At 47.6% G+C, this 26,629-nt stretch overlaps 1 protein-coding gene across 1 annotated transcript in view; it reads left to right on the top strand.

Annotated features, from left to right (window-relative positions):
- The first annotated feature begins 1,779 nt into the window (after window positions 1-1,779).
- The window catches only part of Spock1 (SPARC (osteonectin), cwcv and kazal like domains proteoglycan 1), a 469,711-nt gene continuing 444,861 nt past the window's right edge, over window positions 1,780-26,629 (top strand). The window contains exons 1-2 of the mRNA XM_057787144.1: window positions 1,780-2,020; window positions 2,588-2,776. Of these exons, the coding sequence (XP_057643127.1) occupies window positions 1,781-2,020; window positions 2,588-2,776 (429 nt within the window). The 5' untranslated portion in view covers window position 1,780. The remainder of the gene's footprint in view (window positions 2,021-2,587; window positions 2,777-26,629) is intronic.

Below are 26,629 nucleotides of genomic sequence, written 5' to 3'. Positions count from 1 at the left end.
TCTCATAGCCGAATGAATCTGACATTCCTCCCCACGAGTGCCAGCCAAGTGAATGGCAGGAGTCCAGCTGCCAGCCTCCTCACCTACTACAAGGTTAAGTCCATTCTTGGCTCAGGCCAGCTACACCCTGTCTCCCGCCTGTGCGGTACTGGCTGCCCTTCCTACACACCGTGGTTACAGGGACAATTCCAGTTGTGACGCTGGCACCTGGCCAAGAGCAGATGTCCTCTAATTAAAGCAGGGACAGGTCTTCCCAGAAAAGTCACAGATTTGTGCCACAGAACCAAAGATTGGGGATGGGAGGTTAAAATTTTGAGATACATTAGGGCTATGGAATTTGCTTGCTCCATCCATCCAATCAGCAGATTTATTGAGCGTCCAATGAATGTTAAGTTCCGAGATAAGCCTGGGGATGCAGGTGTGAAGCAGTGTGTCCTGTGGGCACCGTGGGATGCTGAGCATGAAGCTGGGTATATGGCGACAAGCCTTCAAACCACTGTGGCCTGGGGTTGACTTGCAGGCTCTCAGCATGAGACCACAGGCCATACAGACGTCTAGAGTAAGGGTGCTGTGCTGATAGAACTGAGTCTAGGACGCTCCTGTCGGGTGCAGGAATGGCACTGAGGGCCAGTAAGCAGGAACGCATAGCAGCAGCCCAGGGTCGAGCAGGAAAGGCTGTGGACGAGACAGATCACTCCAGGTAGTTCGCTCAAAAGCAGATTAAGATGAACTGATAAAAGGGTTGGATGTGAGGAGGCTTTAATGACATCTGGGGGGTGACTCTTCATGACGGGGTTGCTGAAAGGCAGGCCAGAGGTGATGCTTGCACATCCCTCTCGAGGTAAAGTTCATTTGCCTTGACATCCCAAGCCCACCTCACTCAGGCTATGATACCAGACACTCACTATACCCCTGTGGTGAAGGGCTTCCCCGACGTCTCTCCTGTTACAGCTTTTCAGAGTGCACAGTTGCTGCAATTGAGCCTACGCTCAAAACAAACCACAGTTCAACTTAAACTATGTCATCCATAACCAGACTATTACAGCACAGTTCACAACTGACCGCATCGTTGTGGTGACACCTTGGAAAGTGTGGCTCAGACTTCATCTGCTACTAAGTGCTTGTGTGTCGCCAATGGTACCCTGGGCACCAAGGAACAGTCAAGAGTGAGACAGCCAGTGCCAATATGCAGGTCTAGCACCCCAGGAGGGTAAACTTGGAATATATATATAAACAGTCCCGGGCATTGACTGCAGCTGTACAGAGAAGCAGACAGGGGAGGTACCGGTTTTCAGGCAGGGCAATGTGTTAAGTCCCTTCCGGCCCTATTTAATCAATAGGCTGAGTATTTGGGAAGGGGCATGAGGGCCAGAACAAGGCCAGCCTCCTGCTTCTGACTTCTATCCTGTCCCTGAAGCTGGAGGATGGTTATGCAGGATTCCCACGAGTGGTCGTGGGTGAGAACCAGACTTCAGAGATGCTAGGCGTATGGCTTGGACGAGGGAGTGGAGAAATTCACTCAATTCCGTGCACAAGAAGCATCCGGGACTCGTTTAAAGTGTAGACTCTTGGAGACCCTGTTTAGCGATGCTGATTCAGAAAGTTGCGGGGGGTAGCTCCCTCCCCTCTCCACAAAAGTGATTCTGAGCCAGGTGTCCCGACCACCTACCCTTTGAGAGTCCCTCAACCCTAGTGACTTCTTGGCCTTATAACCTCCTTCCACTCAGCCTGAAATCTGTGTCAGTCCTGCAGAGAGCCTGGAAATGAATCATGCTCCGGGATGGGTCCGCGCAGCGTCGCGCAGCCGCCAGGGGGCGCCAGAGGCCTCGGCTACGAGCTCGGGTTTCTCCGCCCGTGGACGCCGCGCCCGAGCCGAGCCAGAGCGCTGCGGGCTCACAAAGCGGCGGGACGCGCGGAGGCGGCAGGTGCGCAGGGGAACGAGCCGGGCAGCAGCCTTCCCAGTCACCGCGACACAGTAGCGCCAGCAACTCGGTCGCCGGGACTCGAGCGGGCCCCCAAGGTACGTGTCCGCAGAACCCTGAGCCCCAACTTGGCGTATTGGCATAGTTGGGACCTTCAGGAGGCCATCCCCGGGGCCGGCAGGGTCAGGGCCTGGGGGCATCTCTGCGCGACCCTGTTGCACTGAAGCAGCCGGCCGGGCTCAGGGAGACCTTTGCCTTAGGGGGGAATGAGAGGCCCGGCTTGAGGGCACCCTCAAAGCCCCCATCTACCAAAACCTGGGATAATGCTCAGAGCCCCGTTATCCCTATCCCTGCCCCATAGCTGTTGGCCCCGTCTGTGGGAGTGCAGCTGGCACATTGAGCCTCCGGGTTTTGGGGAGGGGTACTAATGCAGGTGAGAGGGTCCTCAATAGTTTGACAGAGCCCCGAATCCGTGACTTGGCCTCTGCGTTTGAAGCTGTCTCCAGGTACAGCCTCCAGCCTCCGTCCCAGATGTGCGAGGGACCACCCTGATCCTAGGCGTCGCAGTTGGTGCGCTCCCCAGGCGCCAGAACTCCCCTGGTGGGAGCGAGGGGCTCGAGGTCGTCCTGTTGTCGCCGACTCACGCCCGTGTTCCCTGCCCCCAGATGCCAGCGATCGCGGTGCTCGCCGCGGCCGCCGCGGCGTGGTGCTTCTTCCTCCAAGTGGACAGTCGGCACCTGGACGCTCTCGCAGGCGGCGCGGCCCACAACAACGCCAATTTCCTAGACAATGACCAGTGGCTGAGCACCGTCTCCCAGTATGACCGTGATAAGTACTGGAACCGTTTCCGAGACGTGAGTACGGCTGCCACCCGCCCCGGGAGTGGAAAATAGGGGTAGCTCAGAGGCTGGTGAGGGGGTGGGGGTGGTAGAGTCAAACCCCCCACGGAGGTCCACAGTCCATAGGTCTAGCTTGAGAGGAACTTTAAAGAGAACTTGGAAGGCTGGATGCTCTTGTGTGCTACCTGTGGTCCTGGTGTGTACACTTGTAGGATTGATGCAGCTGTCTGCAAGGGAACAGGGCACGAACCTTAAGCAACGTGGGGAGAGGGGCTCCCGATGTGTCTGAGAGCTCCCGATGGCAGACTGACTTTACTGAGCCCCAGAGAGAAGCTCCCAGGAGCGGCCTTGATTTGGACGTCTTTCGGGTGTGCCAGAAAATAATCCCCACTGGATGAGTGTAGCTCATTTATTAGGGAGCCAGATGTGGCAGGCATGAGGGGGAGATTTTGGGGGTTCTCATGGTAATGATCTTGAGATGTTAGGGAACAGTGCAGTGGCTTGGAGTCTTCCGGACTTTAGTGGAGAGGAAAAAGGAGCAGGCATTCTGTCCCTTTTCAGATGAGAGTGCTGGGATATGGAGGAGAAACTCTTGGGCATGGGGGCACTTCTGTCCTTTGCTTCCACCCCAGTCCTGGCTCCCACGGACCTCTGTGCCCCTAGAAGAAGCGCCTGGTACAGTCATTCCAGCAGACAGCTCCCCTCAGCAGAACCAGTTCACAGCTTCTTCAGAGACTGTTGAGTGGCGGGGGTCAAGCTCTTCCAGGGGACGTTAGGAATCCCTGTCCCCAAGATACTTACAATATTGCAAGAATGTCCAAGACTTATAATGAGTAGAGCTTTTATCTTCAAATGCTTTGCTGTTATATGTGTGTATGTGTGTATGTGTGTGTGTGTATGTGTGTGTGTATGTGTGTGTCTGTGTGTGTATGTGTGTGTGCATGTGTGTGTGTCTGTGTGTGTGTCTGTGTGTGTGTATGTATGTGTGTGTGTATGTGTGTGTGTGTATGTGTGTGTGTTTAGGTGTTAGGACATTTTTAAAAAAGCAGCATATACATTTTAAAGGGCTAGCCTGACCCATACCACCAAACCCCGTGTTCTCATCACAGGGCATGACTTAAATACAGAGGTGGAGAGAGTTGGCTGCACACTTCTCTCTGTTGGGTTTCTCAGAGCCCAATCTCCAGCCTCACAGGGAGCAGGTCTCTGAGGAACTGAATGGCTTCTGTTTGCCTGTGCTTCCTAAATGGCAGCCTCTCCAGGGCTCCCTCCCAGAGAGGCAGATGCAACTTTAGCCTTGAGTGGGGGACTTGCTTATATGCTCTTTCAGCCCCCATCTCCTCTCTAGAGTGGATGGTGAGCAGCTTCTGGGAAGAGTTTTTCAAACATACACTGAGTATCCTTGGTTATTTGGGGCTGTTTGCAGCAGATCTGCCTCCTGCTGAACCCCACCAGGCAGCTTACGGCTGCCTCTCACTAAGTTCTCTTAGCCATCTCTGGCCCCTTTCCGGTTTTGATGACCAGAGCGTCACACTTCCATTCCTAACCGGGTTGGAGTGCAGCATGGGGGAAGTATAGACGTAGTTTTGTTTTTGTTATTATTACATTTTGGCTGGAGTTGAGGAGCCAAGCACATGATGGATTCTCAGAGACCTGGGCAAATTGGGCTTGGTTTAGAGGACAGGCCACCTTTACTCCCTTGGAACAGGGAGTGGCTGCGGTGAAGACACTTATGCCTGCTGGGTCTTTGGGTTGTGTGCGGGTCTGTACCCTCAGTTCGTCATGAATACTAAAGTCCTGATTCCCATTTAGCTTCACATTTTAGGAATATGAATGGCTTTCTTCCTTCCTTCCTTCCTTCCTTCCTTCCTTCCTTCCTTCCTTCTTTCTTTTCTTTTTCTGGATAATCTTGACTTTTAGAAAGTAGGTCAAATTCTCCCCGTCCTCCAACCATGACGGATGGTGAAACCCAGGTTACTTGCTGAACTACAGCATCCAGGCTTTTTGTTTTGTCCTTACTAATTAAATTATTTATTTATTTTACACCCTGACCACATTTTTTTTACCCTCACTCCTTTCCTCCCATTCCCTCTCCCACTCCCCTCTGTCCCCCATCTTCTCCTCTGTTTCTGTTCAGAAAGGGGCAGGCCTCCCACTGATATCAACAAAGCACGGCATATCAAGTTGCTGTAGGACTAAGCATCTCCCTTTGTATTAACGTTGGACAAGGTAACCCAGTGTGAGGAATAGGTTCCCAAAAGCCAGCTTAAGTGCCCCTGCTCCTACTGTTAGGAGTCCCCAAGTGGACCAAGCTACGCAACTGTTGATATGTATGTAGAGGGACTAGGTAGGCTCTATGCAGGCTCCCTGGTTGTTGGTCCGGACTCTGTAAACCCCTATGAACCAAGGTTAGTTGATTCCATGGTTTTTCTCATGATGTCCTTGACCCTCTGGCTCCTGCAATCTTCCTCCCCTCTGTTCAGCAGGATTCCCCAAGCTCTGCCTAATGTTTGACCGTGGGTTAGCATCTGTCTCCATCAGTTACTGGATGAAGCCTCTCTGATGACAGCTGGGCTAGGCACCTTTCTGAGGACAGGTGGTTCATCCCTTAAACAGATGGACTAGACAGTCCTCAGAGTGACTAGGGACTCTGCCTTGATGGTTGTTTGGAAGAAAGCTCTGAGGCTTAAGCGTGGAAGAAGAAGGCCCCTGGAGCAGAGTTCGGTGCTAAGGTAGTGCATTTAGCAATGTGCCGTTTGTAAGAATGACAATTTGGTTCAGCAAGCCATTAAAAACATCCAAAGATGTTAAAATATTGGCCGACATCATCAGTCACCAAGCATTTTCTATGCTTCATTTGGAGTCATCTGACCCCCACAGTGACTCAGGTATAATTGAATGCCATTAACCTCTTCAAGTGACATGAACTCAGTGTCCTTTGGGGCCAAGTCTAAGTATCTTTAGTTGGGTCATTTATGTGGAAAAGCCTGGACCCTCAGACACCAGGGAGAAAAAGGTCGCTTTCTCTAGAAACAGGCCACTCTGGAGATAATATAGAAAGCCTAGCTAGAATGCAATGGCTTGGCCAGCCTGGTCACTTTCAGTGAACCAGGCCTTGTTCCAGGTTGACAAAACCTTAGCTTCTTGGCTGTTATTGTTATTTTGCCCCCCCCTTTTTTTTGGAGACAGGGCTTCTCTGTGTAACAGTCCTGGCTATCCCTGCAACTCATTTTGTAGATCAGGCTGGTCTTGAACTGAGTGAGAACTAGTTTTGGAATTAAAGGTGTGTGCCACCATGCCCAACTGCGGCTTTTTGTTTGGAAGTTGCTGATCACTTAAAAGAATATGGGAATGAATGCATGTCAAGTTTTTGACGTTCACTATGATTTGCTACTTTGAAAAGCATCTTGTCACTCAGCACATGAACCATTAGAACTACCTCATAAGTTGTTGGTTAGAGTTAGGGATTCAGTCAGGACACAAAAGCTTTCCAATGGCTGTTCCTCCATGTACTTGTGGTTTCTGGAACTAACTCTTGTAGACCAGGCTGACCTCGAACTCACAGAGATCTGCCTTCCTCTGTCTCTCAGTGCTGGGATTAAAGGTGTGCGCTACCACTGCTTTCTTTATAAAGTCTAGAAATTGGGGTGTCTTGGCCAGGAGGAAGCCTTGGCTTCTGAACAAAGACAGCATCAAGAAGGAAGCTGTGAGCAAGGCCTCTGCACATGTGAGTTCACAGCTGTTGTGACGACATGTCCAAAACCTGACCAGACCCCAGCGTGCAGAGAGTAACTGGGCACACAATCCCACTCCAAGCCTCAGAGTTATAGGCAATTGTTAGCTGCCAGGAGAAGGAGAGACTGTTAGTGTATTCCCTGGGAAGTCAACCCCTCTCTAGCTGAAGATGGCCTAGTCAAGAATATTTCAGCAGCACAAATTTGTCCTGAAGGATTAAAAGCAAACATAGTGGGCTTGGTGGATGGGGAATGGGGCAAGTCTGATAAGCAACACCAACAGAAGGAGGAAGGGCAGGAGGCAAGCGTTTGTCTTGAGTCGCACAGCCCTTTCTCATCTCCAGCTGCCCTGGTCCTGCTTCCCCACGGCTTGAGTTTGAGACATCAGAATGGCCACAAATCTGATTTGGCTTTGTCCAGGTTCCCTCTATTCAATCCTACATTTCATTCATCCTTGTAAATGTTTGACTGCTTCGTGAGCATGGGCTCTGACCTATAAAAGTGCGCAGGTTTAATGTAATTCTTTTCTCCTACAACCTCTGGCGTGCCGCTAGCTCGGGCTCTTCACGATTCTTTCTTATTCTACATTCTTTAAAAACTAGTAAGTTTTTTTTTTCCTCTTGGAGATAATACCCACTGGCTGTAAGGAAAAAATTTAGCGTTGCATAAATAGATAATAGCAAACACTTGTGGAGCATTCAGCGTGTCGAGCATTGTTCAAGGCACTTCCTGTGCATTATTTAATATAGCAATCCAACGAAAAAAGTACTGCTATCCTTGTCTGTTTATTGAGAGCTGAGCTGCTTCGCCAGGCTTCCGGAGACACCAGGGTGTGGAGGGACCTGGGTCTCGCAACCAAGAGGGCTGAGTGGCTCTCAGGTGTGTACCCTGTCCGTAGCTCCATCCATATCATGGTGCAAGTCTCCCCCCACTTCATGTATGAGGGCACTCAGCCAGGAACTTGAGCAGTGGGAAGCCAGGTAGACACAGCTTATTGTCGGGGTCATGTCAGGCTTTATCTTCTAATAATGAGCTTCTGATTTGATTAAAATAATATTGTTGCTTACACTAAACATGACATTTCCTTTCTTCTGCACACACGAAACCAGCCTTGACATTTAACTCCAGGATAATTACCTCGGCTAAGCCCGAGGTGTCAGAAGTGTTGCTTTTGCTGGCATTTACCCTACTCCATAGTGACCAGGGTTTATAATTCTAATGAGAGCGCGTGGACCACGCTCCGTGGGATGTGGCGGTCTCCTAGCAGAAATGGGGGGCAGTGATCGTCTGATGGTGACATCGCACTTACAATGAGTTTCAAGGACCACTGGGGCTTCCAGCTAGCACAGGGTTTGACTTGGTTGGTGGTGCTGGTGACCAGAGGTGGTGTGGCTTAGCAGATGGGTCATTCATTTGTAACCACACGAGGTTGATTTGTGGTGGAGTGTAGCAGAAAGTCATCTTTGATTAAACAGGCTCAAGGAGCTGTCAGTGAGCCATGGCCCTAACTCCTTTACTGAACCCACTGTCTTAAATCCCCTAAACCCCAGGACCACTGGTAGACATAATCACTTCCCTGGAACAGCTCAGAGGTGGACAGGCCTAAGCACATCCTGTCTTCTCTGGCCTTCCTTTCGGTCTGTCCTTGGATAAGAGAGGCTAAGTCTTTCTTTGCATATAAGGTAGAACCTCTTGTCTCTGCTGACCTTATGAGCTGAGTTTTCCCACCTCTCCCTGATCTTGGCAGCCCTGCGACACAGGACAGGACTGGACTGTATTTCTGGGAGTCCAGGCACTTGGTACATGCCAGCAAAGCTATTTTCCCAGCCAAGAAGCCGCTCCCAATAGAGCTCTGGATCTGCGAGAGTCCCCAAAGGATAAGCCTTAACCATTAGTTCAACTGTTATTTTGCTTGAGGAGACAGAGGAAAACTAGAAATTAGATATTTTATAAAGATCATATTTATTTGCTCAATATGACATATTTCAAACCAAACAATTATATATCTAAACTCAGAGACTTTCAGGAAGTCCGAGTTTACATTTTTGAAAAAATATGTATGTGTATGCACCTGGATGGGTTTGTGTGTCCTGCATACCTGCAGGAGCCTAGGAGGCCAGAAGTGGGCGGGGCCTCTGGAACTGGAATCAGAGATGCAGGCCAAACCCAGGTCCTCTGTGTGTGCAGTACGTATTCTTGACTGCTGAGAATCTCTCCAGTGCCAGCTCCCTTCTTACTGTGCGGTGTCCCTGTGCCGTATGTCAGATGGCAAGTCACTTGGATGCTAACACGTGGCCTTATTTCCCCACATTAGATAATTAAGACATTTCCTGTAAGAGATTAAATAGTTTGCCAAGGTTGCAGGTACTTTTCCAGGCTGTTTTCTAGTCTAAGATACCATTTCTTATGAGATTTGCCATTTTCAATGCACTATTAACCAGGTCTATGTCCAGGATAGAGTTTGGCAGACCTCTGAAGAAAGCTGAGGTAATCTCAGCCCAGATAAAACACTTAGAAATGAGACATAGTGGGGAGAGGTCTTTATTTTCCATTTCAGCTGTACACATTCTGTCTCTCCACGTATACAGAATGATTCCACCCCAATGCAAAGAAAGGCCAGACCAAGTCAGCAATGACCAGTTACGGAGGAGCCTAAAACAGCAGGATCTAGAGAGCTGTGCAGGGCCAACACACCCTGGCCTTACAGCTTGCAAAGTCACTGGTGGGGCTTGCTTCAGATGCAGATCTGAGCCTGCTAGTCTAGACCACAGTGGCCACCATGTAGCAATGGCATCCAGGAGCCTACATTTGTTGCCCAGTCTAGGTAATTTGGGTGTAGGTGGTTTCCAAGCAGCATTTACAAAGAAATCCTGGAGAATTGTCATTCATCCCAAATAACTAGCACCACGTTATTAAGCAAAGAGTGATGTTTTCACCGTATACCAGCAGGGCTACCACTGACATCAGGGGAAGGAAAGACCCCATTTCCACTGCACAATTCTGCCTCAGTTTGAACAACAGTCATCGCTAATCTGTGGACTGGAATAACGTTTAACTTTGGTTGGTGTGGGGACGTTTGAACTCATGAGCACAGTACTCATGACGGGGACTTTCTTTAATCACAGAGTGGCTATGATTTATGCACAGGTGAAGGAAGGAATTGACTCTGACATTGGCTTGAGTTGATAGTGAACAGACATGGAGGCAGAAGAAATGATAAGGCCGTAGAGAAGACAAAGAATGACAGATGCGATGAAGTTGATTTCTTTAGGGGATGTCCCCTCAGATACAAACTGCATGCCAGTTGGAGGCATAGAAAAGAAATGTGGATCAGGCTCAGGGACCTGCTTGCTGCCTTCTCTTTGGTATACTAAACCATTTTGGTTGGCCAGATTATTCTGGAAAGATCATGGACCATCAAACAAGACTCATCTAAGCTTAGGGAATTCACGACCAGCAGGAGCAGACCGGATTCTGGGTTTTGAAGCGATTCTGTTGACCTCCCACCCAGGTCTCGAGCTTCACTCTCCTCCACCTGGGCGAGTTTTCTGTAGTCAGTGGTAACTCCACGGTGCCTAAACTTGGTAAACCTATGGCCCAGAGGGAGAAAAATCTATTGAAGAGGTGTGTGGCTATCCAGGGAGGGGGATTTCCTCATTGTGCCATTTTTCTGAGGTGTCTGGGTTTTTCTAGATCTTTCAATGCTCAGTGGGCATGCTGAGCCTCTTGGGACTTTTGAGGGTCTCCGTGGTTAGTTCCTGGCACTTTAAACAGGATACAACATTGCTTTCTTTATAACCAGCTAGCCTTGCAGTAACCCGGGGCCTGGTCTGTACCATCTTCCTGAATGAGTCCTGTGTGCCTTCCAGTGAGTAAGAAATATCACTCCCAGGGAAAATAAAACTGCAGAGTGGTTGGTAGCTGGGAACTTGTGAAGTCTTGTGTTCCAGGGCTGTTGGTTTAAATAGCTCCACAGAAGAAGATCCTTGGTACATATTTTGTAGAAAGATTTACCTATTTGTGTTTTATGTGTATGAGCGTTTGCCTGCATGTAGGTATGTGTACCACATGCATGCAGTGTCTACAGAGGCCAGGAGAGGGCATCACGTTCACTGCCACTGGACGTACAGGCAGTTGCGAGCTGAGCACCATGTGGGTATTAAGAGCTGAACCTTGTCCTCTGCAATAGAGTGCATGCTCTAACTGCTGAGCCACCTCTCCAGCCCCTTGCACACAGTTTTGGATATTTTCTTTGTATCTTTCTGTGGCCATCTGAGACCCATCTTCTTGCTTCCCAGAAACCAGGTCCTGATATACTGATTTAGTAGGTTGGTTAGTTTTTCTCTGTGTTCATTACTCAGATACTAACTGACTAAGCTGTAATGAGTCTTTCTCTGTCCCATCAGTCAGCTCCCAAATAATGACAAGGAGACTTCTTATTAATTATGAAAGCTTGGCTGATAGCTTAGGGTTGTTACTAACTAGTTCTTATAACTTAAATTAACTAATTTCTATTAATCTACATCCTGCCATATGGCTCATGGCCGTTACTTCTTTTCCTGTGTGTCCTGCTTCCTCTGTATCTGGCTGGTGACTCCATCCTTTTTGTCCCAGAGTTCTCTCTCAGCCTGTAAGTCCTGCCTATACTTTCTGCCTAGCTCTTGGCTGTTCGGCTTTTTATTACACCAATCACAGCAATACATCTTCACATAGTGTACAAACATCCCACAATAGCAGGCTGTGCTTAGATACAGCCTGGAGACAAATATGGCTCCTGCCGGAGACAAGCGGAAGTAGTGCACAGTGGTTGGAGAACCCTGCATGAAGTCATTCTGAAAAGAACATGCCCACAAGTGGACCACAAAGCCCGACGACACACTGGGCTCTCTGACACCCTCTACTTCTTGTGACTCTGGGCCATGTCTCTAGGGGCAGTTGATTCAGTGTTTGTGTGTGTGTTTGTTGTCAAGTTAGCTCATCTAGGTTTGTATAGAAATAGGTGGACAACCACTACTATTTTGCCTGACTCTGGTGACCTAAACATTGCCACCATGGTGTGCGTGTGTGCATGAGTGTGTGTGAGTCTGGTGTGAGTGTGTGTGTGTGGTGTATGTGTGCATGCATGTGCATGTGTGTGCACACTCTAGTGTGTCTGTTAGTCTTGTGTTGTTTTAATAGAGACCCAACCTGACGTGCCCACAGGCGTTTAGGTGTGGTGATGGTGACATTAGCCTTGTGAGGACTCTAGGCTGAGGCCCGAAGTGCATAGAGAAATACCACAGACCTACATTAGTGGGGTGGGCATGTTCCATAGAAGTGAGGCACACACAGATTATAGGTGATCCAAAGCAAGCACAGTCACACAGTTGTGAACTGAGAGACAATGTTGGGAGCGTTGAGAAGTTCATCCTGTGGACCTTGGGATCACTGCCTGTCCCTCTCCTAGTAGGAACTCTCTTGATATCTAACAGCATGTGACTTTTGCCTGCTTTTATGTTGTTACAAATGGGTCTCAGAGGATTCACTCTGTTGTCTGTTTTTCATTCACCGAACTGGCTGTGTGCTTTGAATAGGTGACATCTTTTCCTTTTCATCGTGCTATGAATACCCCACATGTGTCAGACTTGTTATCAAGGCCACTTGGGAGGTCATCTGGTTTTATTAATATGAACACTGTCATGAGCAGATTCTCGGGTGAGCCTAGGTTCCCGGGAACACACCTAGTGTGGGATCTAGTGGTCACCAACAGACAAGTGAGCATTCAGCTTTAAGAGAAGTGGTTGGACCATTTCCCACAGTTGTTAGGCCAATTTCTTTTGCTACTACTGAATGAGAATTCCATGGTAGCAACACATGCAATTAAAAATAAAACCCAGAAGTAAACCTATAATCAACCCACAGATCCAAGTAAGAACTGTGCTGAGCATCTATTGTTTCTCAGGCACTCGCCTGGCCTTATGGAACACGTGTCTGTGTGTGTGTGTGTGTGTGTGTGTGTGTGTGTGGTGTGGTGTATATGTGTGTGTGAGGTATATATGTGTGTGTGGTGTTTGTGGTGTGTGTGTGATGTGTATGTGTGGTGTGTGTATGGTGTGTTTGGTGTGTGGTATATGTGTATGTGGTGTGTGTGTGTTTGGTGTGTGTGTGTGAGAGAGAGGAGAGAGAGAGAAAGAGGAGAGGAGGGAGAGGAAGAGCCAAACTTAAGAGTGAAAGCAGTTAAAGTCATGGCAGTGTTCTGAGTGTCATGGATAAAACGTAGGGTAAGGGGAATATAGGAAAGATGTGTTTACTCCGTAAGTGGAGGATTCTGCTATTCTTTTGACTTTACAGTGTTCTTTCCCCAACTTAAAGGAATAGACAATTTTAAAGAAAAGTTAAATGGTACAGGAAAAAAAAGAAGTAAATCACTCACTTTTGTCCAATGTGAAGGTGACATTAACTCTTTGGCTGGCATCTCTGTGTATCCAGTATGACTTAAGCACTTAAAAAAATAGTTATTTGTGGGGATGGACACGCTCCCAAAGGCAAATTTCTAGAGGTCAGAGGACACCTTGAAGGAGTTTGTTCTCTCCTTCCCTTATGTGGGTACTTGCCAAACCATATCAAACCAGTTAGACTTTTTAATGCCAAGGATTTTTTTGTGTGTGATTTGTAAGCCATTTCTATGATTTAATACACACACATTCTCTCATTCACTTAACAGCACAGCATAGTTTTAAAATTTGATATCGAACTTCAAAAACAACATTTTAATTTGTTGATCATTCCTGTGAGTATATTCCTTCCATGATAAATAAAGCCAGGGTTCTGATGAGAGTCAAGTCATCATTTTTGTTTTTCCTTATTTTGGAGCATATGAGTTATTCTGCATCTAAAATGGATTTGTTTTCATACGTTTCAATAAGTAGAAATGCCTGGTGTACTCATACATGCACTTGTCCTGGACAGGAACTCTCAGAACTCATGACTCTTCCCTAGGCCTGGCGGTAGTGTTCCGTAAAGGACGGGAACCTGGCATGCCTACCAAGACACACGCAAGTGGTAGCTCTACTCAGGGAAGGTCAGGGTCTTCTGCAGCCTGCTGGGAGGCCTGATTCTCGGTTTCCCTGGATTCTGCCAGGGAGTCAGCCTTTGAGAAGCGCCACTAACTCCAAGTCTGGGGGAGAACACCTCTCTGTTCTCACATGAGCACCTGGCTTTGGGGATGTCTGCAGAGCCAATTCTCTGAGGATGTCACTGAACTCATTGTGGCAGTATTAATGAACCCTAGCCTCACTTGTAATTGGGAGCAGATGCTCCAAGCCGGGTTTTAAGTGCGATTGTGGCTGATGGATCCCTAGCTGCTTGCACATCATATAGCGGCTTTAATGCCCTTGTGGTGGAGGAGGGGCGAGAGGAGATCATTAAAAACCAAGTCTATCTTCACCACGGCGGCACCGCGGCTTCTCCTATAGAATACAGACGAGGCCTGGGCCCCAGCTCAGTCCTGGTTTGCGTCTGCAACATCTGCCTGCCTTTCGTTGCCCGCCCTTCCTTCCTACCCACTGCTCTCACCAGGCCCTGGGCGTACCCACTACAGAGCAGGCAAGGGGAAGGGCACCATTGACGCCATTTCAGCATCAACAATGAGCTGCAAGCACAAAGCCTCCTCTCTGGGTCTGGTCAGTGGAGTGGGAACATTTTGTAGGCTCTTGATTCTCAGCTGCAGAAGACTGTGTCTTCAAAGACGTTTGGCACATCTGGCCACATGTTTGAGTTCCCGAGGTGGACGGGCAGGGACTAATGATCGTCAATGATCAATGATGCCTCGTGAGAAGGTGCTGTGCAGGAAGTCTGCAACCCCCAAAGAGAACTGACACTCAAGTCAAGGTTGTTAAGGTGATGGCCTAGAGGTAGTCATTCCTCTTACGATGAACTTATTTGAGAATTTTATACGTTTGTATACAGTGCACTTGGATCACATCTGTACCTGACTCATGTGCTCCAACTCCTTCAGCCCCTCCCACCACACCTTCCTCCCACTTCATGTTCTCTGCATCTTATCTCTTTCTAATAAACCACTGCTTCCAATGAATACTGCACTGTGCACATGGATGTAGGGAATGCCATCCCCGAGGCATGGGAAACCTGCCAGGATCCACTCCCCTGGAGAGAACTGACTCTCCCTCCCTGTCTTGGTTTCTATTGCTGTGAAGAGACTCCACAGCCATGGTGACTCTTATAAAGGAAAATGTTTAATTGGGGTGGCTTACAGTTTCAGAGGTTTAGGCCGTTATCTTCATGACAGGACACGGTGCTGCGTAGGCAGACATGGTGCTGGAGAAGGAGCTGAGAGTCCTACACCTTGATCTGCAAGCAGCAGAAGGAGATGATGTACCATATTAGGCTTAAGCATATGAGACCTCAAAACCTGCCCCACAGTGACAAAGCCCTTCCTCCAATAAGGCCACAACCACTCCTACAAGGCCACACCTCCTAATAGTGCCACTTCCTATGAGCCAAACACACACACACATGAGTCTATGGGGGCCATGTTCAAACCGCCACACTCCCCTATCAACACTGCCAGTAGTCGGTCAGCTAATGACTTTAAAGGCGAGTTATAGCGACGGACAGGGGAGCTGAGAGCAGGGACCTTTGCCCAGCCACTCTCTCCTTTGTTCACTTAAGTTTCAGTGTGCAGATAGTTTCCTAGGTCCTGGGAGGTGAGACAATAAAGTCCCTGCCCTCTGGGGCTTACACTCTAAGACACAATGTGTGGCTTCTCTAAAATTAAAGTCAGGATTAATTGAATAAATATACTTTGTTTCATATCCCTGAAGATGTGATAAGCTACTGTAACAGTCCACTGTAATAAAGGTCATATGATGCTTACTGTTTTTGTTGAGATAAAGAGCTGCTGGGAGTTTTACAATATGTTCCTTCAAGTTACAGGAAACGTCTTCTCTGTGAACCAGAGGGTTCTTCAATCTTTGTTTTCCTCAGAGTTAGGGAATGCAGATAAAACACTTTCATTCCCTCAGAGAGCTGACAGTTTCCAGATGGACAGGCTAGCAACCCCCTTGACCCCTGTTTCACCATCCAGCTTGGCAACATGCCTTCTGTCCAACAAGAGGGTCCTTGCTCACAACCGTTTCTTCCATTACTTATCTCAGGTAAGTTCTTCCCATCACTTGGCTGAAGTAAAATGTTGAGCTTGAGAGACACAGTGATCCTAATTACTGAGGTTTTCTTATCAGGCATTGTGACGTGCTGGAGAGGGTGATGCTGGAGAGGGTGGAGTTCTGGCCTCACCTTGTTTCTCAGGTGCTGACAGTATTCGACAAAACAGACACGTGGAGGAAACGCAAGGTGATGGGAGTTGCCTAGAGATCATCCAGTCCCAGGGTAGAAGCTAGGAAACTTGCCGGGAGAAGGCGTCTGCTCTGACTTCTACAGCGCCTTTTGGAAGGGAGAGGGCAAGGGGAAGGGTGCTGAGCGGAGGTGTCTGCAGAAGCATCTACGCCCAGACGAGCTCAGAACTCAACTCAGCCAAGGCTGTGGGTGCCTAATGCCCCATTCACGGACGTACTGTCCAGCAGACAAAGGAATTCAGAAAGAATTTCAGTCTCTGCTCTTATTTTTCAAGAAGGGCCAGAGAAGCCTGACTTCTAACCCAGAGCCGTGCATCTCAAAAGCTTGAGGCTCTCCTCTTTATTGTTTGTTTTTGTTTTTTTTCTTTTCTTTTCTTTTTTTTTTTTTGCCCTCGATGAGCTTCTACAACAAGACATCTTTTCTCTTTCTCAATCTTTGCCACTTAATATAATCAGCGTGGTCTGTCTGGCCCCAGATGTCCCACTTTCTATAGGATTCTTAGGTATTCTCCTGCCCTATTAACTTCAGGCAGGAACACAGGCAGAGCCATCCTTTAGAGGGTAAGCATGAGGACCGGGCTACACTGGGGAGCTCCAGTGTGTTGGCTCCCCTTGGCCATACTGTCTGTTCAGTGCTTACCCTCCTATGTGTGTAGTTGGATGATAATCCACTTCTCCAGGCTGGGTTATTTCCAGACGTCCCCGTCTCTCTCTGCGAGGCACACTCTCTCTGTACAGAGCGATACAGCCCTGACTCTCAGGGAGCAGGAAGGCACAAGCTGGGATTGACGTACTGAAGTTGCGAGCGCTGATTAGAGCCGATTGTCTTAGGGCAGTATTGATTGCCTTTTGAAAATCAATGCAGTAGTGTGTGCATGCACATGTGCGCCTTAAGGCATGCAGGGGCGGATAGCTGATCCTCTCTGAGACCAGTCACAAGCATGTGGCCCTGCTTACTAAACATGTATGAGCCATTGGCTTTTTTGAGAAATTTCAGTCTTGGAAATAAACATGAAGCAGTTTTGTTTATTTTTCTGTCCTGCTTTCTGTAAATGACGTAGATTCATTTTCTGTCATTTTAAGATTTAAAACCAAGTCTGATTGAGTTTGAAGCTTCCATCTGGTATCAGATTTGGGGTTTTCTATTCTGTTGCTTTGAACAGTCTTTGAGACCTTTGCATGCTGGCGGATGCACACTTGCTTGTTTAACCCCTTCCTTGCCAAGCTAGAGGTCAAGATTGGCCCTCTTGAGGGCTAGTAATCCCTTGGTGTGGTTGGTTCCCTCATGGCCAGCGCCTTCCTCCTATCCTCCTTTGTCACACTGTGGGAACAACTCCAAAAATAATATTTTTGCCTTAAAACCATAAAACCTGATTTCTACGCCACAGCCATCTCTCATGGACAGGAAGGGCCCCATCAGGGTTGTTCCAGGGTGTGCTGCTGTAGACATGGTGGCAGTATTGTCAAACTGTGGAGATCTGCCTCAATAGCGGTGCCTCTCAGGTAGGATGCCAGTTTTGAGAGATTCCATCCCTTAAGATCATTCCTACCATGTACCCAGAAAGGGGAGAAAATCCATGCACGCCAATGGCATTAAAGAGACATGTCAAATCCCTCTCTCCTGGTAAGTCATCCCACAGAGGGGAGCATTAGATGCATCCCTGTGCTGTCTGGGACTTGTTCCTTTGTCTCCTAAACTCTCTTCCCTCTCTACTAAAGGGTGGGGGCACAGGCTCCCTAAGGCCGTTCTTTCTCTAGATTTAGCTAGTCCTCTCAAATACTCCTTTTTTCTGTGTGGTTAGTCACAGCACAGAAGAGCAGTCTTACCAGCAGAGAAAACATCTTCATCAAGAACTCAATGTCTTTTGTTCTTTATTAAAGCAGTTTCTTTATAATGACTCCTGATGGGAACTGAGGGCTAATGCGCTTCTCAGGAGGAACCTGGCCAGTCTCACATGTCCCCAAATGATGGCAGCTGTCATTCTCTCCTCTGGTAACCCACACGTGTAGAGTGGGGAGCAGAGAGGCATCTTCACTTTAGGAAGTCTCCAGCTAAGAGTCATGCTTTACCTTGTCACCCAGTGTCCCCTTCCTGCTGTGTAAGAACCTGTAGAAGTTTGGTGTTGAGCTTTGGTCATTGTGACAATGTGGGGGAGGGGCAGGTAAAAAATCCCCCTGTTTACTGATGAAATAAGGGCCCTGACCTTCTGCTTGGCAGCATAGAAATTTCTTGTCACTATGAGCATTTATAGCCCGGATGCTGCTTGTTCTGTTTATCTCCCGTGCACACCCTCCCCTGAATCTGTGTCCCAGGCACTTTATGCGTTTAGCTCCGTGGCTCTCCTAGGAGAGCAGGTGGAAGTCCAGGAGTGGTTAAGAGGGTTGCCCAGGCAGAAGAGCTAACGTGAAGGAGGGAAGCTTCAATTCCGCTGTCACTCCGGTCCTCTGTCCCTGAGGATGAGGTAAACACCATTGTGCTCGGCAGGAGTCGGGCTCCCTCCCCTATGGTGTCTGCCCCTCTTCCCAGAGTCCCAAGGGTATACTGGAGTGGGCATCCTCGGGCAGCTTTTAGCAGTGGTCCATAGTGCCCTGTGCTGCCTGAGGTGACAGGTGATGTTTAATGGGGGGCTGTCACTCTGTTGAAAGTAGGCTGTCTCTCCTTCAGATGGAACCCTTCCCCAGGGAGTAGCCAGGGACAGTGCTGTCATGGTCCTGCTCCCGTGCTGAAGTGCTTTTAGAGGTGGTTGGCAGCTGACAGGTTTGTTTTGACCTCCTAGCGGCATCTGCTCCTCCTCCCTTCTTCTCAGTGAGCCACACCGGGCAGTGTCACAGCAGCCAAAAGCCAGGGGTGGTGATTCCCAGCTCAGCAGGGTCTTAACAGTCTTCCTGACCTTGAAATATTAGTGCGATGGACGTCCGGATCTATCTTTCTCTCCCTCCCTCCACGCGCACGCACGCGCGCATACATACACACACACACACACACACACACACACACACACACAGACTCCAGAGCTTTCTGTGCATTTCCCCTCCCCCCCCACAACTTGTAAAAATAGATTCACTACCTATAAAGAAACAGAAAATAAAAGAAATAAACTGAAGGACGAGAAAAACATCTGTTCTCAATTCCTCCCAGAGAGCTGTGTTGCTGTATGTCTTTATACGCGCACATACATGCTTTGTGTAACATGGTGTGCTGTATATGTCCCTCCCGTTTAAAAAGCTACAGAAATACCTTTCTAGGTAGTCCTTTGGGGGATAACCCAATGTGTATTTTAAAATGTTTTTTTTTTTTGAAAGAAGTTTTGATTAAACATTTGTGTTATTTCTCACATTATCTTATTGTGATGGACATGTTTGGGGATTAATCATTGAGCGTCTTTAGAATTATTTTCTTAGGAAAGATTTTCAGAAAAATGATTTTAGAAAATTGCTGTTAAATAAAAATACACAAGACTGGAGGTCTTTGGATATATGCTGAGGGGTGGTCCCAGGGCCCCTTACAGGCTGGCTAAGTGTTCTTTTGCAGAGCTATACCCCAGTGCACAGAACATGCTGACCTTCCCAAGGATGTCATCAATACCTCCCAAAACCTCCATGGTCTCTCCCCCGAGGATCCTAAATTCTTTCATGAACTTAGATCTTTCACTTCTTAGGCCTTTGCATTTCTTTATTATAAAAACAGTTTCCCCTGGTGTTTTCGAATCAGTGTCTTTGTGTAGGTCACAGTACTTTTGTTTTAAACACATAAAGTGTGTCTGTTCTCGGTCCAGTGAGGTGCACAGCAGGCAAAAGTGCTTGCTGTACAAGTCTGGGAATTTGAGCCTGGTCCCTGTGTCCCACAGAGGAGGGAGAAACTCAGTCCTAGGGGCTATCCTCTGACCTAGGGGCTATCCTCTGACCTAGGGGCTATCCTCTGACCTAGGGGCTATCCTCTGGCCTAGGGGCTATCCTCTGACCTAGGGGCTATCCTCTGGCCTAGGGGCTATCCTCTGGCCTAGGGGCTATCCTCTGACCTAGGGGCTATCCTCTGGCCTAGGGGCTATCCTCTGACCTAGGGGCTATCCTCTGGCCGAGGGGCTATCCTCTGACCTAGGGGCTATCCTCTGACCTAGGGGCTATCCTCTGGCCTAGGGGCTATCCTCTGACCTAGGGGCTATCCTCTGGCCTAGGGGCTATCCTCTGACCTAGGGGCTATCCTCTGGCCTAGGGGCTATCCTCTGGCCGAGGGGCTATCCTCTGACCTAGGGGCTATCCTCTGGCCTCCATGTATGTGCTATGCCAGCATGGCATACTACAACTACTACTAATAATAATTATAAATTAGTAATAAATGGAATGTGTTTGCTCTTGCCTCTAATTTGGCCTCTCTTGCTCTTTTATCCTCTTTGTTACCTAGCACAGACAGCCACTTTTCTTATCATATTTATATATATGTCTGTAAGTATATTTCTACAATAAAATGAAATCATATAATTATCTGACTACTTCCAACATTTTAGACCAAGGTGTCAGGCTCAAGAGGGTTTTGGCACCAGATGTATAAACTGAGGACACAATCATTTGAAGGGATAGTTGAGGGGAAGGTATTTTGTTTTGTTTGATTTGGTTTCTTGAGAAGGTTTCTCTGTAGCTTTGGAGCCTGTCCTGGAACTAGCTCTCGTAGACCAGGTTGGCCTCAGACACACAGAGATCCACCTGCCTCTGTCTCTCAAGTGCTGGGATTAAAGGCATGTGCCACCACCACCCGACTGACAGGAAGGTTTTTGTTGTAGATGTGAGGGACAATACAGCCAGAGGTATCTGGAAGAGTCTATAACAGAGGGAGAAAGTAGTAGGCGGGACCTGGCCATGAGAGGAGCAAGATGGGGAAGACAAGAGAGGAAGACAGAGGACCAAGTGAGGAGCACATAGATGCAATGGCAGGGATATATGGGAATGAGAAGTTAGGGGAGGGAAGCCCCGAGCATGTAGGGTAGAGGGAAGGTTGACATGACCTCAGGAGAGCCAGGATGCCAGCATGGACTCTGTAACAGGTGCTTACAATACTGAGAGATCCTGGAGGCCACCACGTGCTTTGACATGCAAATATTCACCACAGATGATAGCCATTTGTCTTTTGACCCTGACACAAGTTAGGATCCTATGAATATTGTTTATATCTTAATTTTTATATCAGATATACTGAAAAAGCTCTTAAAATAACAAAACATAGACACTTTTGTCCTTTGTGTTTAAAGATACTCTGGGTTGACCTAAGAATACTACATTTTCAATAGTTAACAGATCCAAGAAACTGAGCAGGAATACAATACAATAATGGTATTCAGCCCACATTGAAATTGCTATTTTCCCACAGGGTTGTGAGATCTGCGTCTCACTTCAGGAGCTGGTTTGATATTGAACGTTGACTCTGGTTCTCATGTCCAGAAAAGGCAGACACACGTTAACTTCTTTTGAGAGGGAGGCATCTTTTGGAACATGGAAATTTTTGGAGCCCTGAGACCCACTGTTCCATTGGATGCCACCTAGTCCCTGTATCTGATTGCTTCTTCACAGTTTGGTCATCCCACCACATCTCACAAGGGCCCCAGTGCCAGCTGGTTTTACTGATCACAGGATTAATGCAGTGTCTGCTACATCTCTCATTGTGGACATGTGTTAGCTCCTTTGTATGTATGTGATAAATCTTTGGGACAAGATTCCGAGGCCATGTGATTGTACTGTGTTTCAACAACCTCCCACCCAATGATTTTAGCATCCTTTGATAGTCTTGCCTATATCAGAGGCACCATTGGGAGCTGCAAGTGATGATGTCCAGTCCTACTGTCCTTCCTACATCTAAATAAGTAACATCCTTAAAGGAAAGAAGAGCCTTGCCTCTGCCCTTTTGGACACTGTAAACACATGGACTTCATTTGTGACCTCAGTGTTAGCGTCCATTGCGTGATTATTATTACTGCTGTCCCCTGGTGTTGTGGTTGTCCTCTGTTCAACTTGGGAACCCTCTAAAGCTTGTGTTTATGTTCATTTGGACATTCCTGTTTCTTTGCTTATGAAATTCCTCTTGGTTTATCCTTCATTCTTTCAGGACAGGAATCAGACCTTTATCCAGAAAGTTGTATAATGAGAGCTGATGTCTGTAAGGCTGGCCTGGGCATACTCACTACTGCTGGGACCCATCAGTACCCTGGCATGGATACTGGGTGTTCTCACTACTGCTGGGACTCGTCAGTACTCTGGTATGGGTACTGGGTGTGCTCACTACTGCTGGGTCCCATCAGTACCCTGGCATGGATACCGGGTGTGCTCACTACTGCTGGGACTCGTCAGTACTCTGGTATGGATACCGGGTGTGCTCACTACTGCTGGGACTCGTCAGTACTCTGGTATGGGTACCGGATGTGCTCACTACTGCTGGGTCCCGTCAGAATTCTGTGCATTAAGTGCACAGAATTGCAGAAATCACCAACTCGCACTGGCAGCTTTAATGTAACTCTAGCGCTGTTCCAATAGATTGCATAAATTTCTGTTTTACCCAGAGTAAGAACCTTGATTCTCAATAACATCAATAATCATAGTCATATGTTTTAGTCTATAGCTTAAAAGGGGCCTAGGAATTATATACCAGCACTCTTAAAAGAATCCCACTGAAGCTTCAGACAGCGTAGCAGGCCCTTCTGTTCAGACATTGCGTACTGTCTAACATAATAGTGCAGGGTGTTCCAAAGTACTTGGGCAAGCTCGTTTTCTTTTTTTTTTTTCTTTTTTGGTTTTTCGAGACAGGGTTTCTCTGTGGCTTTGGAGCCTGTCCTGGAACTAGCTCTGTAGACCAGGCTGGTCTCGAACTCACAGAGATCCGCCTGCCTCTGCCTCCCGAGTGCTGGGATTAAAGGCGTGCACCACCATCGCCCGGCGCAAGCTCGTTTTCTAACCAAAACGATTCTATTAACATCTTAATTTACACTTAGATTTATTGCTGCTTGTATTCAGTTTAGTTTATTGCCATTTAAAAACTATATCTTAAACTTTTACAGGGTCACAAAAGACTACATGCAGATGACTCCTTAGGCACCTTTGACTTCTTAAGTCATCTGGAACACCCTGCTGCATTAACTCTGGATGCCAGAAATGTTAAAGCCACCTAAATATTCATCTACAGGAGCGAGTGACTGCATAAAGCACTCAGGTCTACACAGTCACCAAAAGAGGGGGAAAGGCCTCAGTGGACACTGTAGAAATTACAAACGAGACACTCACCTACATAAAACATACTTATGCACCCACATTCACACACACACACACACACACACACACACACACACACACACACGCACACACACGCCATGTAATGTTTTGATCAGTGAGGGAGAATATATGGGACCCTTGAGGTTATGTCACCTGGTAATATCCTAACCTTCTTAGTTTATATCACACAATGATATCTGGACACCTGAAGAAAAACCCATTTCACAAAGACTTCCATCATGAAGTAACAGGTGACTATACACAGCCAAAACAAAGAGGCAACATAAACATGGCTGTATTTGTCTGTAGCAGGAAACACGATATAAAGGTTGTAGGTCGTGGGACAGCTGGGACACAGAGGAGAGAAAAACTTTGTACACTTGTTTCCTATGGCCGAAGCACAGCTTAAGAGGAAGCTCTTCGAAGAGCAGTTTTGTGAGCTCAGATCCACCCCTCCACCGGGCTTCTGCTGCACACCGACCAGCGACAAGGAGGGCGCTTGCTTCCCCACAGCCTCACCCATGGGGAGGTGATGAAACTCGCGAGTGTTTCCAAGTGTGATAGACGAAAAGTGGTGTGTAGCAGTGTAGAGTTTAAAAAACAATTATTAAAATTTATTTTTATTTTACATTTGTTTTGCCTGCATGTATTTATGAGTATCATGTGTGCAGTGCCCACTGAAGCCAGAAGAGAGTGTTGGATCCCCTGGACCTGGAGGTACAGATGGTTGTGAGCCCTTGTGCCGTGCTGGGAATCAAACCTGGATCCCTTGCAAGAACAGCAAGTACTCTTGACCTCTGAGCGTCTCTCCAGCCCCAGCAGTGAAGTAGGGCATCTCCTCAAATATCCTGCGAGTCCTTTTGTGTGGAAAGCTTAAGAATTTTGCCCAGTTTTTTCATTGGTGCTTAATTCACATTTTCCTTTTTGAAAAGAAGCTATCTAGCACGTCATTGCTTAGCTATGCTTACCTTTCCTCATGGCCGACTAATGGTAGAGGCTGGATTTGTTAATTTCTTTTGGTTGGCTGTTAGAATATCACAATGAACGATCTCATGGAAACCTCATTTATTCATGTGCTGCTAAGAATCGAGGTTCTTGTTTGTTCCAAAGGCATATGTGTTAGTCACATCCACTTCTAGCCCCACTCGTGGCTTGCCTGATTAGCTTCCACCCAGTCATGAACAGTATAGTCCCTGTTTCTGCTAAGCCCCAGAGCCAACTGGGTTTTGTTTGTTTGCCAGCTTGGTATTTTTAGAATCAGCATAAGAAGTAATGGGTTCATTAGGGCCTTTTCATGTTTGTTCGATATTATACTTTCTCTTTTTCACTTTTACTAAATTTATTTTTATTTTTAAAGAATTCCATACATGAGTATTGTATTTGCATCATTTCCACCCGGATGCTCCCTCCAAGTCCTCTTGCCCCTCCCTCCCTCTCCCCACTCTAATTCCCAGCGCCTTCTTCTGTAGTTAGTACTGTTATAAACGCACCCTGGTACCCTGCTTCTTAACTCTTCTTCCCGCACTGCCCTCCCCAGGCCTCCGCCTCGTGTTGTCCCTTCCTCATCCAATTAGTCTGCTCTTCTGCTTTCATCCCTTTGCCTTTGAAGTCCCCCCTTATACTGCTTCTCTTTTCCCTGTTCCCCCAGACCCTTTCTCTCTCTCTCACACACACCACCCATACACATATATACACATTCCACACACACACATACACACATCACACACATACATGCATACCACACACATATACACACACGTACACATACAGATACAAATATACACACACATACACACATACCACACACATGAACACACACATGTGCACAATACACACACCACACATACATACATACACACTACACACACACACATATATACCACAGATACACATACACATATCACACACACACACAGACCACATACACACACACCACACATACATACACTCATAAATGCATGCACACACATAAACACACATGCACACACAGATGCACACACCTCTCTCTGAGCTGGCTCTTTCCTTTTCACACATGATCATTCAAGAGCTGATGAACTCCTCGGCTTAATCCCAGACTTGATTGCTATGAAAAGGGCAGCAATGACTGAGGGTGTGGGCGTCCTTCTGACCGAGGAGCCCAGGAGCAGGGTGCCTGGGAGGAACCTCCACGCTGACTTCCATAGGGGTCACTCCTACAGAGCGAGCGGTCTTCTTTCCTTGGCATCTGTTGGCCATATCTCCCTTGCCGGTGCTTTCTGACTGAGAGTTCTTACTGATGGTTCCCCTGATGGTAGAAAAAGGAGTGCTCACTAATATGTGATTGTGCACTGGGTTATCTACCTAGCTTTCCTTATTTTATCACTCTTATATATATTCTTTCCAGTGTAGGCCTACTGTTCCCTAGCAGTAGCAAGGGCATCCCAGGACAAACATCATGGCCAGGCCCTCCTACCACCTGCACCTCACCTCTGGGAGATTAGGGTCACAGACCTATGCTCCCGAAGAGTCCTTGCTGCTGTGTCCTCAGTCATCATGGCCTTGGAGAGCTGCCATGTGGATGTCTTGAGCCTCTGACTTGAGGAATGTCATCCCCTGTCTCATTCTGCTCACCCTTGTCAGCTGCTCCCTCTCTCTCCTGCCCAATCTACTCAACTAAATCATGCTGCCCTGTTATTTTCCCCGCCTGCAGGCACGGTGGCGGGTGATTACCTCTCTACTGATTGCAAGTTGCAAAGGCCCTTGATGGCCTTGCTCCCAGCCTCCCATTTCTCTGTCGGGAGGTGGAGTGAGCGCCATCTTGTTAAGTGAGGTGCTCCTTTCCCTGCTGTGGCTCCATGTCTTCCCAGACAAAACCATGGATAAGATGCAGTTCTCCACAGGTCTCACCTGCTGGCTTCTGGCCCCCACCAAATCTGGGTAACGAGAGGAGCACATCTGGGTAATGAGAGGACCACATCTGGATTTTCACATTTTTTTTGAGAAGCCACAGGTTAAGTGTTAAGGTCTGTAGTCTCAAGCAATGTTTGTTAGTCATGTCATGGCAGCCAGAGCATGGCCATGCCTTTCTCTTCGTTCTTGTGTGTATAACCACACAGTGACACAGGCATCACTGATCAAAAATTCACCACATGCTGAGGGCTTTGGTCCAATCTTTGCTGAGCCTTTTTGAGAGCTGAGTAAAGTGAGTTGCATCATTATCTACTTTGTTCTAGTGAGGAAGCTGCTGAAAATCCTCACTCTTTGGAATCGCAGCAAGAACACACACAAACACATCATACATACACATATCACACACACCACAACATATACCACACCACACATCACACACACCACATATACCACACTTACCACACAGTACACACACATATACTATACCACACATACCACACAATATAACACACACACATCGCACCATACACACCACACCCATCACATATCATACATACATACACCACGCCATACACCTCTCTCTCTCTCTCTCTCTCTCTCTCTCTCTCTCTCTCTCTCTCTGAGACTGGCTATAATTTGGT

Source organism: Chionomys nivalis, chromosome 13, assembly GCF_950005125.1.
Source record: "Chionomys nivalis chromosome 13, mChiNiv1.1, whole genome shotgun sequence".
NCBI lineage: Eukaryota > Metazoa > Chordata > Mammalia > Rodentia > Cricetidae > Chionomys > Chionomys nivalis.
This window is presented reverse-complemented; position numbering and strand designations above follow the sequence as displayed.